We start from the raw sequence: 17280 nt of genomic DNA, 5'->3' as shown, positions 1-17280 counted from the left end.
ACCAAGTCAAGAATGTGCCACTAAGACCTCCATATATGGAAATCCTCCAATCCCAGAGTTAGCTACCATGGAAAAGACTGAATGGAAGACAGAGTAAACATCAAACAACATGGACATTTCAGCAGATCAACATATCACACCATGGCACGCAAATCCCTCAGCCATTCAATATTGGGCAACAACAACAACAACAACAACAACAACAACCAGTGAACAGATATAACATCAAGAACCAGATAAGCAGCTGTCCCACATCTGCTCTACCTTGGAACATTTTTCAGACTTTTGCCTACAGCCTGCCCTGTAATAGAAGTTTAATATACTTTCTTATTCCATATTTAAATGATAGCATTCACTTTGTGTACATTGCGGTCTTTTTCTGAAATTACAAAAATTACTCCAGAAAGGGTTTTTCCAAATGTTCACATATTCCATTCAAATTTAAAAGTCAAGAAAATCTCGTCAATACTGTGTTTAATAGTCTATGTGTTGCATTTTTACTCTACTACATACCAATAATCACTAAATGAAATCAAATTAAGAAGTATTATCAACAGAAAGTTAAAAACATTTAGATACCGTATAGTAGTTATTGGCAACTAACACTAATTTCTCTTTTTGAGAAAGGAAAAATTGTTAAGACATTAAAGAAATGCTGTTCATTTGCAAATATCACATGTTCCTTGGTAAAAAGACATTTGGTTTCAAGTTACAAGACAGTGAACAACTAACAAAGAATGATTTAACTGTCCACATATGATTTAACTATCTTTAAAAATATACAGAGTTTTACTTTCCATAAAACTTTGTAACTGAAGAATTTAACAATATCCTCAAGATAGTCCTAATATATTATACACAGCACTTAAATGTGTAGAGCTCATAATATATGCAAACATTGCTCAAAACACAGCCTCATGTATCACAACAACAAAAACTGTAGAAACTGCTGGAAACTGCTTATAGCAATATTCACGTTCCTGTATGTGTTTGTAAAATCAGTCACTAGATTGAAACACCAATCAGAAAACAACACTCTCCCCTATATGTTTTTGACACACATCAATGACAGGGTATGAGTATGTGAAAAATACATGAATGCAAACTACTTACCAACAGGGGACTGTTTCGGCAAGTTGTGAAATTATCTCATGTGAGGATGTTTGCATGGAGGCGAAATCAACTTGCTTAACTCTCAACAGTGAATGATACAAGAACCTACTCTCATATTACGTTTATTAATTAGTTCACATCCAGCACCCTCCAAGTCATCTTTACTTTCATAAAGAGAATATCACATACCATCACTTCCTAATTATGTTGGAATTAGTGAAGATCATTCCACAAAGGTGTGGCTGCTTGCATAGCTCTCACAGTAAACATAACTACAATTCTACTGAGCACATTTGAGCTTCCATCAAGCAACATGTAAATGCCTAGGGTCATATTTAACTAATCTCCATCATGCCATCATGGATTAGATAGCTCCCCAATACCTTGAAAGTCTTTTGTAGTCCATGTCAAGAAGGGTCACTGCCTGCATCAGGATGAAATGCCATGCAACATGCTACTAGAGGAGGGAATGGGGGGGGGGGGGGGGGGGGGAGGGCTTCGTATTCACTTAATAAACAGTGTATAAGTAACTACAGATTATTTTAATGCCCAGAATTATATGTCTACAGAAAAGCCACTATTTATCTATTTTAGACTGCTATCTTAAATTGTTTTTGTGTACATAAAACTACAATTAGAAAAAAGTGTCATGATTTTGTATTATGAAAATCATTCTCATTAATGATAACATACATTAGTAATAAAACATTCTTTCTATTACAGTTGAGAGCAGTGCAACAGAAAATGAGCAGCCACCAAAGCATTCCTCACCGGTTCTTAGGACAACTGCTACATCTCCATCCTTGCCCGAGACATCTTCAGCAGATCATAGTCCTGCAACTACAGCAACTACAGCAACAACAGCAACTACAACTGAACAGCAGCTCCCCACACCTCCATCAAATGTTGTGTCTGTATCTCAGACTTCAACATCAACCCAACCTCAGTTCATGGCAGTGTGTCACTCCGGCCCATGTCCGTATGTGACAGTGCAGCCTGACCAGCCTCTATTCTTCCCCAACACACCACAATTTCTACAGCCTGTGGGAATGCAGCCAGGAGAAGTCTATGGAACTCCAGCAGCAAATCAAAATGTGACGCCTTGTCCCTTGCAGTCATCTCCATTGATTTACACTAGTTATCCTATCCCAGTTCCTGGAGGTGCCTCAGGAGTTAATGCAGTTTATGATACAAGGCTGTTAGTAAGTATATTAATTTAAAGCCCTTTACTGTTTTCTCTAATTTACAATGATGAAATATTTATCTGCCAAAGCATCCACATTAAAGTCCAATTACTCTCATAATACTATCTACAGTATGTTCATACAGTGACTAAAATATGTTATGCATAGTGTAATTAGGAAAATTACACATACATTACAATAATAAGGAGAAATGATCTTACAACAGAAACATTTTAGGCCTCCTGCCACCAAACCAATTCATCTGACAGTGTCGTCAGAGTGAGAGTGGTTACGACTGCTGTGGTATAGTGACAATGATCATCAAAGGTAAAACAATTATCAAGTCAGACAGGAGGATATTGATGTCTGATAGACTGATAAATAATCACTAATACCCTACTTAGCAGATGAATATAGGATGTTTAACGAAAGTCTGGCAAATATAGAAGATTAGTGGTTGGAGATAAAGCATGTTACAAAATGTGCTGTGTGTAAATCTGCATGAAGTGAGAAAGTAAAGTAGGCCAAAGACCCATCTTAGTGTAATGCTACCATATGGAAATGTAAAAACAAAGATTGATAAGTCTTGTTCCAAAAATGAATGCTGGGAAACTGATAGTGAAAACTTAATGGTAATTAATGCATCCATAACAAAAGTTAGGTATGATGCCTAAAACAAATTCCTTAGGCATAACTTAGTGAAAAATAATTTAAAAAATCTTAAAATGGCCTGGTCTTATGCAGAGTCAGTGAATATATCAAAACCTTTAATAGTGTCTCTCACAGATCAGTTGTTTCTGAATTCTGAAATAACCAATCCTGGTCTAGAAAAATATTTGAAACGTCTCAAAACAGTCAGGTGAGATACTGATTGAGCTCCTATTATATATTACACTGGATTTGTTATGGAACTAGCCCATTTTCTAACTTATATTTACCAACAATCTTTTGTGCAGCTAACTCTCTCACATGACTGAGAAAGAGCACAATTTAAACCTGTTTACAGCAATACTGCAAGAATGATTGAACAGAAATACAATGTACTACCCAAATTGTCTGTCTGTTGCAGGATTATTAATCTGAATGTTATATATTATTAAATGAAAAGTAGTTTCTCTCAAAGGATTAAGGAGGTTCAGGAAAAGCCATTTTTGTGAGACATAACTCAATTTTATTGCAAACAATATCTCACTAATACAAAACACAGGTAAACAGGATTCCATCTTCGTAGAATTCTTAAAGGCATTCAGCACATGATCATTTGGTGAATTTTCCCACACATGGGACTGGTAAAGCCTAGTACATTGTTCAACAGAAATGGAAGCAACATTTCATGTGATCAAATAATAATGCAGATATTCTCAATATGTGCAACTTTTATATACCGGTAAGGTAGAACTGTAATATTATTATATTGTTTGTCAATGTTATTCATGTCTACAGGAGTGTATTAGTAGTTGATCAATGAACAACAGAAAGGACATCATAGTATCCAAATAAAATATAAGTGGTAAATTTCTGGAGCCACTCACATTCTCAGGTATCTAAGGATAATACCACAAAGTGATGTGAAATGAAAGGAACTCACATAAAGAGTAATATGAAAGTTAAATGGAAGATCCATATTTGTTGGGAGAGTTTTGGAAAAGTCCAGTATGTTACATCTTTTAAGAAAACATGCCCTGATGCAAAAAAAAAAAAAAAAAAAAAAAAAAAAACCATTAAGAAATAATTCATGTAGAGTAACAAAATTTTGGGAATACATTTGTCTAGGTAACATATATATGTGATTAACGTTGCAAGATCACAGGTTAATGTAACTGCAAAGAAAGACAATGCAAATGTGAAATGCTGTTACATTAAAATTAATGTAACTGCCAGAATGTTGAATGCAAGCATACAAAGGTGCATGCATTGTTTCGTACAGGTGCTGGATGTCAGTTTATGGGATGGGAGTTCCATGCCTGTTGCATTTGATGGGTTAATACAGGGGTGTTTAGTGGTGGTTATGGATGGCACTGGAGTTGTCATCCAAAAAGTCCCATATGTGCTCGATTGGAGACAGATTTGTTGATTGAACAGGTCAAGGCAACATGTTGACACTATGTAGAGCATGTTGGTTTACAATAGTGGCATGTGGGTGAGTGTTAACCTTTTGTATAACACCCCCTGGAGTGCTTTTCATGAATGGCGGCATAACAGGTCAAATCATGACTGACATACAGATTTGCTTTCATGATGTGTGGGGTAACCACGAGAGTGCTGCTACTGTCTTATGAAATCACACCCCACCCTTAACCTCAAGTGTAGGTCCAGTGTGTCTAGGTGGCAGACAGGTTGACTGCAGGCACTCACCTGTCCTCCTTCTACCCAATACACAGACATCACTGGCACCAAGGCAGAACCAGTGTTTATCAGGAAACACAACAGACCACCACTCCATCCTCCAATGAGGTCTCACTGGACACACCACTGAAGTGGTTTGGGGTCAGTGGAATGCACGCTAGAGGGCATCTCACTCAGAGCTGTCCTAGAAATAACCAATTTCTAACAGCTTGTTTTGTCATTGCTGCTGCAGATGCAGTATGATGTGACACAGCCATATCCCAAACATGATTATCTTCCCTCTCAGTAGTGCTAAGTGGCCATTCGGAGGCTGGTCATCTTGCGACCTTTCCTTCCCCTGATCACTGCTGCCAGCAGTCATGTACAGTGGCTACATTCCTGCAAAGTCTTTCTGCAATATCATGGAAGGGACATCCAGTGTCTTGTTGCCCTATTGCATGGCATCACTCAAACTCATTGAGCTTCTGATAATGGTATCTTCATTTTCTTAAAGGCATTCTTGACCAACATCAACTCACTACATCTAGTTGCAGAGGTAACTAACACTCACAACCAGTACAGTGTGTAATTGAAGCAAACTTGATTTTCATAAACATAGTGGTGCCTCTAGCGCCATTCTAATGCAACTACAGCTAAATTTGAATAGCTTTCTTCTTTAAGCTGTAGAAACACATCTACTAAATTATGTTTATGTTGCACATCTCCTTCTTGGTATTGTGATTTTTTCTGTAAGTTTGTATACAGGTTTGCCAACTTCCTTTGAGCCACAGTTGGGCTCTCATTGCTCTCATAGTATGCCTTCACAAGAGCTATATGCTCAGGCCATGTACCATGACATTTTCACGTACAAGTGGGTGATAACAACAACGTGCATGCAATTGCTGATACTAATACCCATTATTCCCATGGCCAACTGTGCAGTTTGAATGTAACCTGGGGAGATGTTACATTCTTCCAATGTTTTGGAGAGGCAAAGCAGTGTTACTCCTGGTGTCATGGTGTGAGGAACCATTGGGTGTGACTTCAGGTCACAGCTGCTAATGATTGGGGGAACTCTTATGGTAAAACAGTACATCATGGACATTCTGCTTAATCATGTGTTAGCTCTCACACAATGATATCATGGTGTCATTTCTCAACAGGACAATGCTTGCCCACACATGTAACTTGTCTCTATGAACTGTCTGCATGACGCTGACATACTCCTGTTGCCAGGAATGTACATGATCCGTCTCCGATAAAACATTTGTGAGACCAGGTGGGATATCAACTCTGTCTGAGTGCCAGTATCCAGGATATCAAGGACCATTTAGAGCAGTTGTGGACCAGATTCCCTGACAAGAGGATAAATTTGACTCAATCTTGTTATCACTGAAACAACGTCACATACCCTCTCAACCCATGAAGTTTCACTTTGTTTCCTGCTCCCCTTTTGATGCTTCACTTTTGTTGTCATGCAGTGTATTTATAGGCTAGTTTATGACTCGATTGCTGATATATGCAAGTTTTGGCATTTTTGCCCAGTGCAAAAATAACAGCTAAATAGGACACCAACTGCGCCCATACAAAAGATGAAATTTTGGTCTACTGAAAAGAAAGTAATATAGAGTTTGAATGAAATGTGACAACTGTGGATATTTTAGATTTGGTAGAAAGAGACAAGCCGCAGAAAATGCAATATGGAACTGATTCACCAGCAATACACTGTGATATGAAATTTATGTATATTACGAGATACCTCTGCAATGTCATTGCCATGGAACTTGTTTGGGCTCAAACTGCAGCAGCAACCTTGGAGTGAAATAAAAATACTGAAGTTCAAAGTCACAGGAATATACCTGAATGAGACTGTTACTTGAATATTTCTAGATACATGGAAGAAAATAATTAACCATGCATGAAATAAGATCAAGAGATTGAATAAATAAAAGGACTTAAGAGAATAAACAATGCCAGTTACAATAGTTACTCAATCAGTTGCTGAATGAACATTCATTATCATGAAATTTGGATGGTGCATGTGAATGTCTTTCCAATCACTATGATCTTGATGTTTCTGTCACCCCCAAAAAAGGAAGGAAAGGTCCTCACCTGTGTGTGTGTGTGTGTGTGTGTGTGTGTGTGTGTGTGTGTGTAACTGGAATTTTCTTATCTTCTGTAGCGCTGGCAGCATTTTGCAGTTTGTGGTTGAGAGTTAGCAACAGTACTGCAGACCATCAGAGATATTCTTTCACAGAATGGAGTAATGTTATGATCTTAAAGTGCTCTAAACAGCTGTCTTGTGTGTGATTGTTTTTGAGATTCTAATGCGACTTTTAAACATTATTGGTGTTGCATTCCTGTTTATAATTGAATACAAATTTGAGTGCTTACTCTGCCTCTGACATGCTTTTTTTTTTTTCCTGTGCCCAAGCTATTATTGTATGTCACATGCATCTCCGTAGTATTCTCCAGCTCTGACAGATGATTGCTAGGATCTCAATAAATTTATTACCTGGCCCTAATCCATGCTTGAACTGAATCCTGTTCCTTGTTGATTAGGTTTTGAAATATCCTTGTTTTCATAGGCCAGGGTACTGGCCATTTTTTGTCTAATTTCATAACTATATCCCAGTCACGGTGTGGTAAGAGTTAATTTGCTTGGCTCTTGTTTTAGGTGAGTACATTGCTGATATTCCTGACAGTTCTCCACAGCTATTACAATTATGTATCCAAATATGACATTCAGAACTAACACAGAATGTTGTATACACTCAGTTTTCAGAGACTTAGATCATTTTTAACAATATGAAACAGTCAATTTACTATCATTAGTTAGACTGACATGCATTGGATGTTGTGTTTCAGTAAGAGTCTGCCAATTTCCTTGGGGACCGGGCATTCATAGGGCAAATAAGTGAAGCTTAGTTTATCTTTTTCTTTCTCATTCTTGATCTCTTTGAGAGATATTGTTGATTTTATCTGCAGTGACTGCACTATCTGTCACTCTGAGTACCTGTTAATTTGGGGCACTGTTAATTGTTGCTGTAGTTCTTTGGTAAGGCTTTCCTGTCCAGACAGAGTGTGAGGTCTATGGCCCACAGACAATAGCATGGCATTTCTTTTCGATAGATGGTGAAAACTGAAGGTGCAGCCTTACAGGTATATTTATATGAATTTTTTATACACATCACTGACAAGGGATCCATCCACTGGTCTCTTAACTAATATACTGAGGAAATATTACTGGGCCTCTTTTCCATGTTCCATTGTGAACTCTATATTAGGATGGATATGGTTTATAGGTTTTACAAGAGCTTGTAAGGTTTTCCTATTCCATGTGGCAGTATCAAAAATATATCATCTATGTTTCAATAAAATCATGTTGGGTTTAACTTACCATATCCTAGAGCTGTTTCCACAAAACTTTCCATTTATAGGTTCGGTAATGTGCTACCCAGTGCCAACAATTTAGGTTCTTCATAAAATTTTGGATCAAACTGATAACAGTTAAATGTGAGAACATAGCTGAAGAGTTCAGTAAAACAATGATAGAACTTTTTGCCAGTTCATTCCAAGAATTCTAAAAGTGGGACTACCACAAAGAGAGGTATCACATAAAAACTTATCATAATATACTTACCTTGGAGCTGCAGTTGACAGAGACAGTGTATAAATTCATAAGAGTTGTGAATGTGATGTTCCCTCTGCCCTCATAAATTTGCTGAGAATGTGCTCACATGTCTTATTTTATTATTATTATTTTATTTTATTGCATATTCTGTTGATCCTGATTGCAAGTAGTTGCAAGGATATGGAACGAGTCAGTATTTTTACAATGTTAACAATGCAGCAGCAGGTAATATGGTTAATTCATGACAAGACTCATAGTAACAACATGTAACACTAGAAGAAATAAAAACATATTACTTACATCAGAATTAATACTCATGAGTACATACTCAAACTGACAATATCAAACTATCTGAGCAACAATGTAACACTACAGCAACAAATAGTTAACATTTATGCTAACATTGAATGGCTAACTCAGTTGTACAATAAAAACTTGCTCCCATGCACTATAAAATTCACTAATTGAATAGAATGACTTTTGTATTAGATATTCCTTCAGTTTGCTCTTGACCTTTGGTGTTTCAGGAGCAAGACCTCTCATGACACTGGGTAGATCATTGTAAATTTTGATGCCTTATAATTTACTCCTTTCGGTACAATGGTACAGTTTGACTGGTTGCAATGAATGTCCTCTTTTGACCTTGTGTTGTGACCATGATATTCCCTATTGGTTTTGCAGAGAGAGTGGTTTTTATTAATGAAAAATACAAGAGAGTATGTGTGCTGAGATATCATTGTAAATACCTGCAGTTTCCTAAACAGATTCCTGCATGAGTGCTTTGGTTGCATACCACTCATGATGCATATAGCTCTCTTCTGATCAATAAAAACTTTTTTTGCCAAGGGCATGGAAATATCCAACATAAGCAGCTCTTATGGAATCCTTATGTGTGGCTGATGCAATTATGAGTAAGGTAAATGTTGCAGAATGTAACGTTTTTTCTATATTTAGAATATGGTTGGACCAATTCAGTTTGCAATCTGTCTACACACCCAGAAACTTAGCTGAGTCGACTTGCTTTATTTGTTGTCCATTACCTTCTATATTTATATCCCCTGGTTCTTTATGTGCTATATGAAACTGTGCATAATGAGTAATTTTTATATTCAGAGAGAGTCCATTACTGTTAAACCATTTCAGAATGTTGTCAAATGCATTGTTCGCACATGTCACCCCATTGTTCCCTGTTGCTTTACCAACTAGAAGAGAAGTACTGTCAGCGAATAGGGTGAACTTGCTCACTTATGTGGTGCAGTGTGGGAGGTCATTTATAAATATAAGAAACAGTAAGGGTCCCAATACTGAGCCTAGAGGCACTCCTAGTGCTGACTGTGCCCCACTCGGGTAAAGTTGGGATTCCACTACTGTCAGTAATTATTACCCTTTGTTTCTTATCTGTAAGGAAGAATTTAATCCCTGTCCCCATTATTCCACTTAAACCATAGTAATCTGCTTTATTTAGCAGAATGTCATGGTTGACACAGTCAAAAGCCTTGGATAGATCACATAAGATTCCAATTGGTGCCAATTTTCTGATCAGAAATTCAAGAATTCAAGATTCAGTGAAAGAGAAAATAGCATCATCAATTGATAGGCCTTGCCAGAAACCAAACTGACACTGATTGAGAATGTTATGGCTGTACAGGTGATTAACAATCCCCCTGAATACCAGTTTCTCAAGGGCCTTTGAAAATCTTGTTAGCATGGATATTGGACAGTACCTTGTTACATCTTTCTTGAAAATTGGTTTCACACAGGCATATTTTCATTTAAGTGGATCAATACCTTGTTTTAGGGATTCATTAAAAATGTGACACAAGACTACATTTATGTAGCCATGACAGTGCTGAAGTATCTTAGTTGAAATATCATCAGCCTGACAAGAGTTTTTTGATTTCATCTCTCTGATTGTCCTGTTGATCTTACTAATTGTTATGAGGGTTATCTGCATCTGTAAAACTGTGGCATTGTTAGCTTTATGCAGAAGGGCTATCACATCACTTACTGAGCCTTCACAGACAATTTTTTCAGCAACTGTTAAAAAAGGTTTACTGAAGATATTAGCAACTTCCTCAGTATTTTTTACAGTATTTGCATCCTGGATTAATTCTATGTCAGTCATGTACTCTACTTTTTTACCACTCTCCCTTTTTATAATTTGCCAGATGGTTTTTGATTTGTTATTTGAGTTATCAATTGTAGATATTATGTACATAGTTTTGGATTTTTTATTAACCTTTTTAAAATATTACAGTACAATCTGTCTTGTCAGCTGATGCAAAAGTGCACCAATGTTGCTAACTATTAACTTTAGAGGAATGCCTTCTCTGTGTACCATACTAAATTCCTTATGGATTCACAAAACATATTATGAACAAACTGATGTTTTGATGATTGGTAACCCACTGTCACCCATTGTGACCAACCTTTAATTGGTTCATTTTCATGATCTCTTGAAGGACCTAAAAGTTCTCAGTGGTAATTTGAAATAATTTCCAGATATGTTTCCTTGGTGTATTAGTTGAGAGAAAAGAGGACAGAATCATTAACTATAGAAAATCAATACATAAAAAACTCATATCTCCATGACTTCTGCCATCACCATTTATCACAAATAAATATTCTGCTGAGAGCTATGGTTCATAGAATGTGAACAAAACAGATAATGAGTGCGACACTGAAGAACAAAACCTAAAAAAAGGGTTCCAAAACTAAAGTGTACTAAAATAAATTTGCAGAGCAGGCAATGCAGCCAAAATAAACAACGCCTGTAGGAGACACTGAACTGGAACACCTGTGGGAGACACCGAACTAGGAAATAAAAAGGAGGACCAAGGGTCCATTGCCCATGCTATGTTGCATAAATCTCCAGACTGTCTGTACGGCACATTACTTGGTGATGTGGCATGTCATATATGAGAGAGATTATTGGAACAGCCTATGAGAGTTACAAAGAACATCAATGGCATTCTTGACCCAAACAGCCAAGCAAACCAGCTCTCAACATACAGTGAGTATAATATAATCATGAAATGAGATACAAGAAGACCAGTATTATTGTATGCATTGCAACTTAAAAAGAAGGCTGTCAGGAAACCTTTTAAAAGGGGCAAAGTTTTCAAAATAAACAAGTCCTGACACACAGTACTCAGTTTATTTGCATCTTATCATTAAGCACATAAGTCAAGGCTGGGACGCTGCAGAGAAGTGTGTTTCCTGATAAGATCGCATGGATATAGGAAAACAAATGTACACTCAAAACTGTAACAAGTGCCATGAGGAAAACTCAGTTAGCAATGGGGATACAAAACTGACAGTACCTTACAGCACTCACACATAATACACTAAAAATTGCTAGATCAGCCATTACAATATTGTGTACAAATTCTCAACTCAAGAAATTTGAAATGTTGTATACTTGGTGGCCTCAACCCAAGATTAAAGTTGAGTGACTGGTAACTACTGTGGGATAACTTTGTCAGATCAGCCACTGAGGGATCACAAATATTATTTGTCACTTGAATGTGACAAATGGATAGGCCAAGGAGGAATTGTTACCTATTAAGTTCTGCTAAGTTGTGGAGAAGGTGTAGACTTTCTACGTATCACCTACTTCCATGATGATTTCCATCAATGCAATGTCAGCAAGCCTTCTGAAGAAGGGATACAATTTTGACATTTAGAACTTCAGTCAGATAATGGATGCCCTTGAGAGTACTGAGAATATGAAGAAATTCTGATCATTAAGGATAAATTATGATGTCCCCTAAAATTATTCCTACTATTTATATGGTATAACTACCTGTAATATGTGTTGAATTGTGACCTAAAGTGTTGCCAATGAGGATCCACTGATCAAATGAGCAGTCAGTTAAATGGGTCAGAATCAGGTCACCTTACTGGTGATTTATTGTAATCATGGTTACATATATACTTAGTGCCATTTATTTCTCCATACATACCATGTAACATTGATTATAGATATCAGGTGTAGAGATGCAGGGTCTCGTCAGTACTTTACCATTGTCAGCAGCAATTGAACTGCTGTATATTAAGGTTATTGTAATCAAGATAGAAACCTTTTGTTACAAAAATTAGTGATAGTGTATTGTCAACCTTTAATAGCATATCACCTAACAGAAATGTTACAGATTTCAAATCATCTACTTGTAAAACCTGTAAAATATTTTTCCATCTTTTTGTTATTACCAATAAATAACAATTTATTAGGATGGAGGCCCAGTCACTGAGCTTCACCCTGGAATGCTGGGTTTAAGTTTATCAGATCAAAGACCAAATGGTGATTCAACACAGCAGGCTCCATTGGCAACACATGGCCACACCTATCAAGCACCAAATTCTTATTGGCAGCAGCAGTTACCTGGTCCCTTTCAGGTATGTTTATAATTGTTTGTGTCATTTGTCCAATGTAAAGGACTTCTGTAACCCTAACTGGAAAAGAAAGTAAAATATTATTTCCTCTCTAAAATGTTTCTTAAGACAAATGCAAATTAAAGTATAATGGAAGTTTGCTCATAAATTTTTTTCAGGTGCCCCATACAACACAAAAAAATTTGAATAGTTATTTTTCCTTCTAGCTGATATTTTTCTTTATACAGAAATAATCATATTGTCCATGTTGGAAGAAGGCTGCTTTTGAATGTGGAACATCTAATTGCCTTCACTGGAAGCTTGTTTCACATTTCACTCTTAATTTTTCTAATTTAGCAAGTAAAACAAATTACAAAGTAGAGATACCTGTAGTATAGCAATCAGTGATACTTTATTATCTTTAAGGTGACATGTCACTGCTCAGTATTAGTGATGTAGAAGTAGAATTCGTTTTTTTCCTCATATTAATAGTCTTGGTATGGAGAAAAGCATTGTCTGTAAGCATAATTTTATATTATTATTGAAATGGGACATATGAGATAAAGAAACATGCCATTTTTATTTCACAATGAATAATTTGATCAACAGGCACCAAAAATGATTTTAGTGTTAATAATCTATCAGTTATACAGAAATTTTATAATTGAGTTTTTGTTATTTTCTTAGAACACTTTTATTCCTTGACTGTTTATTTTTACCTTTTTATGATGGTGTACACCATAAGAAAAAATATTTCCTCTAATCTGTAGTAACAGTGATAAGCTGTTTACCATATTGAATTCCTAGAAATGGTGGCACCATTCTTGCAGCATTCTTTATAATGGCATTGCCTTCTCAGTATTGGTGCAGCAACAACACAAATAAGTACACATGGAATAACCAAATCACTTTAATGAGAACACTGATCATAAGTTCCATACAAAATTCATATCCACAGCTAGGCTGAGTCCAAACAAATAATGAGTATCCCGAGAGTGGAGTCAACTGAGTATACAACTGAACATAACAGAATAAGAAAGCCTTCTGCTCAGAGATTATGATAGGTAGTAAACACTTCCGGGCTAAGTTGCCGTGGTCGATCTGTAGAACTTCTTCTCCCTGATGTTTCGTTCTCATCTACGGAGAACATCTTCCGAGGTGAGTCGACGACTGGCTGCTAGGAGCTGGGGCCGCCACTTATATAGAGATTGTAGGGGGCGCCACCACACGTCACATGGCATTGATGTGCAGCTATCTCTGGCTATCGTCTGTTCTCTCGATTGCAGGCAATCGATTGTCACGTGATTGATGCAACGTCGACCACCATATCTTATCCAATTTTAATCCTTCTTCTTTATGATTAAAATTGTATTGATGTTTGTGGATTTCAATTGCCTCTCTATACATACATGTATAATAGTGCAACGTCCTCACTAGCATGCTTGTTTCACCAAATTTTATTTCATGATCTCCATCCTTAAAAACATGTTCCGCTACTGCCGATTTGTCGACATGTCTCAAGCGACAGTTTCTTTTGTGCTCCGTCAACCGTGTATTGATGCTTCTTTTTGTAGTTCCTATGTAAACCCTGCCAATAACTACACGGAATTTTATATACCCCTGGGGTGGCTAGGGGGTGACAAGCATCTTTTGTTGATCTTAGGCATTCACTAATTTTCTTAGTAGGTCTAAAAATGGTCTCAACCTGAAACTTGGCTAGTACTTTTCCAATTCGATCCATGATATTATGGATGAATGGAAGAAATACTTTTCCAGCTGATGGTTGTTGCTGTCTCCTATTTTTAGGCATTTTTCTATTTAGGTGAAGTGCTCGGTTAATCTCGTTTTTCGTATAACCATTTTTCGCAAAGGCCATTCGTAAATGATTTAGTTCTTCTTGTAAGTAGCCTGGTTCACAAATATTATTGGCCCTATCCACTAATGTTATTATGACCCCCCTCTTTTGCCTAGGGTGGTGGTTTGAGTTCTTATGGAGGTAGCGATCAGTACGTGTACCTTTCCTGTAGACCTTATGTAATATGGAATCATGAGGAAGAAGACTTGAATTATTTCCTGGTACACTTAAATAGCATCAACCCAAAGATTAAATTTACTATGGAGAAGGAGAATAATGGACAACTTAACTTCTTGGATGTATCAGTTATCATACGGGCGGATGGGACCTTAGGCCATAAGGTCTACAGGTCTACAGGCTGTTGAAGGCCTTGGGGGAGGGTTAGGAGCTGGCTGGTCTGGCGCCACCAGTTGCTGCTGTAGGTTCTCTGCATCCAACCCCTGATGTTCGGTCAGAGGGCTAGAAAAGACATCAGAGGAGGTTTAATTAGGCAAGATCATGTTCAACATAGGAGGTGGAGACAAAACGAGAGAAGGGGGCTCCAACGGTGGCAAAGAATGAGAAGATCTGGTCACTGGGAAGGAGGGAGTGGGGCTAATAGGTCTGTGCTGTGGTAGTGGAGGTCAATCCTCTAGCTGTGGACAGAGTTGGTTGCAGTGTCAAGTCACCAGCCTTCACCCAGCTGTGGCATGTAGACTCCCAACCCTACTGGCCTTGGAAAACCACCAGGATCTTGTGCCCATTGTGATCAAAAGTGTGGGCTCCTACTATGGCCTCCAGTATGTATTGGGGCAACAGAGGTGTCCAAAGAGGGTGTGGCATGGGCATTAGGACATTGAGAACTGTGAGTAGCTGGCACCGATGAAGCAGTTCAGCCAGGCTCTTTTCACCCTGTGGTGTCTACCTATAAGAACTGATAAAATGGATAAGCTTATCTTCAGTTGTGGTACCTTCTATGTATTTCTTCTTCTCTGTCTTGAAAGTCTGGATGAGGCTTACCACCTTCCTGTTGAACTGAGGATGGGACAGCAACACCCTTATGTGGGGGATACCATGTTGCACACAAAACATTTGAAAAGTTTGTGGGATAAACTGTGGGATGTTGTCCTTCACCAGGGTGTGAGGGAGGCTGTCGATGGGGAAGGTCATGGTGAGGACCAGCACCATCGATTCTGCCATCAGTGAGCAGCAGTTTACAATGGATAGAAACCAAGAGAAGACATCTATGACAACTAGCCAGTAAGCATCCAGAAAAGGGGCCCACAAAATCAGGGTACACACAATCCCTTGACAGTGTAGTTTCCAGCTATAGAGAGTAACACTGCTGCAGGGTGGCCTGGTGACCCGCACACTTAAAACAAGAATCAAATAAATGTTAAATCTCATGATCAATCCCTGGCCAGTAGACATGTCAGTTGGTTAATATCTTCTTCCTTTGTAATGCACCTGAGTGAGCATGATGCAGGAGGTGAAGAATGTCCAACCCGAAACACACCAGAATGATCATGTGCAGCACAGCACATTCTGTAGACAACAGAATAACACCATCAATAAAAGTCAACCTGTGGAACAACACAAAATAATTACAAACAGGTTACTGTGCATGAGCAAGAAACCATTCTGGCCACCCACACTGAATATACTGCTGCACATGGCAAAATAAAGGCTCCAAGCCTACCACCTGGGTGATGCAGGTGCCAGTAATAGGGAACCCATCCACTGTCTGTTGAGCTTCAACGTCAAGTCAGAAACAAAGAACATCGTCCTGGTTGAAGCATAAGAAGGCAGGAGATGGCATCAACATTAAAGCACTGGGCCGTTTTGTGAAAATTGATCTCTTAATAATAAAGACTGAGGAAGAGAGCCCATCACTGAAGTCTGTGTGCTGTTTTGCCCAGCAGATGTGCTGCAGAGCTACAGAGGGAAATAAAAGGTTTATGGTCCATAACCAGGTGCAACTGCACACCATAAAGAGACACATGAAACTTCTTGAATGCATAAATAATAATGAGGGCCTCCATCTTGATTTGCAAGTAATTTTCTGTCTTGTGTCTTCAAGGCAAAAGCAATGGGCTGTCCCAAGCCATCTGTATTACAAAGAGACAGCATGGCCACCATGTCATACTGTGATGCATTGGTAACCATAACGAGATGGTGAACCTGCTGATATGTGGCCAGGCACAAGTGGAATGCAGACCATTTTTCAGTTTCCAGTATGCTTGTTCACTGTCAGCTGACCAAACACCTAATGTGACCTTCATGAGCAAATGATAGAGATGATATCTTACTGTATCTGCCTGCAGCAAGATCTTGTGGTAAATAAGTGGTAAATAAGGCCTAAAAATGCCTGGTGCTGCTTCATGTTAGTGGGATGAAGGCAGCTTCAAAAGCTTTACTATGTATGTTTATCACCTGTTTCGCCCAATGGGAAATGGCATGACTCAGATATTCAATAGAGGGTTGTAAGAAATACAACTTATCCAAATCACACCCACAACCTGCAAGGTCTGAAACAGAAGCTGAACACTGTGAAGATGGTCCTCAGTGGTGGGATCTGTGACCACAGTGCTATAAAGGTTGTTGATACAACAAGGGATTCATTGTTTGAGTTGTTCTAAATAATGATGAATAGTCATGGAGTGCTATCAACTCCAAAAACCAACTGGTTGTATTGGTAGAAGCCATATGGCATACTGACAGCATGAAGCTGACATGTCTCTTCCTCAAGAGGCAGCTGCAAATATGTTTCTGAGAAGTCCAGTTTCAAAAAATACTGACCCCAAACAGTTCTGTCT

General features: G+C 38.1%; 1 protein-coding gene across 7 annotated transcripts in view; it reads left to right on the top strand.

Annotated features, from left to right (window-relative positions):
• Window positions 1-17280, top strand: part of LOC126470165 (cAMP-regulated phosphoprotein 21) — a 1039480-nt gene that overhangs the window by 939813 nt on the left and 82387 nt on the right. For all 7 annotated transcript variants that reach the window (XM_050097798.1, XM_050097794.1, XM_050097797.1 and 4 more), the window contains 2 exons: window positions 1837-2315; window positions 12490-12654. In XM_050097798.1, coding sequence (XP_049953755.1) covers window positions 1837-2315; window positions 12490-12654 — 644 coding nt within the window. The remainder of the gene's footprint in view (window positions 1-1836; window positions 2316-12489; window positions 12655-17280) is intronic.

This window comes from Schistocerca serialis, chromosome 3 (genome assembly GCF_023864345.2).
Source record: "Schistocerca serialis cubense isolate TAMUIC-IGC-003099 chromosome 3, iqSchSeri2.2, whole genome shotgun sequence".
Lineage (NCBI taxonomy): Eukaryota > Metazoa > Arthropoda > Insecta > Orthoptera > Acrididae > Schistocerca > Schistocerca serialis.
The sequence above is the reverse complement of the archived record's forward strand: the minus strand, read 5'-3'. Positions and strand labels throughout refer to the sequence as shown.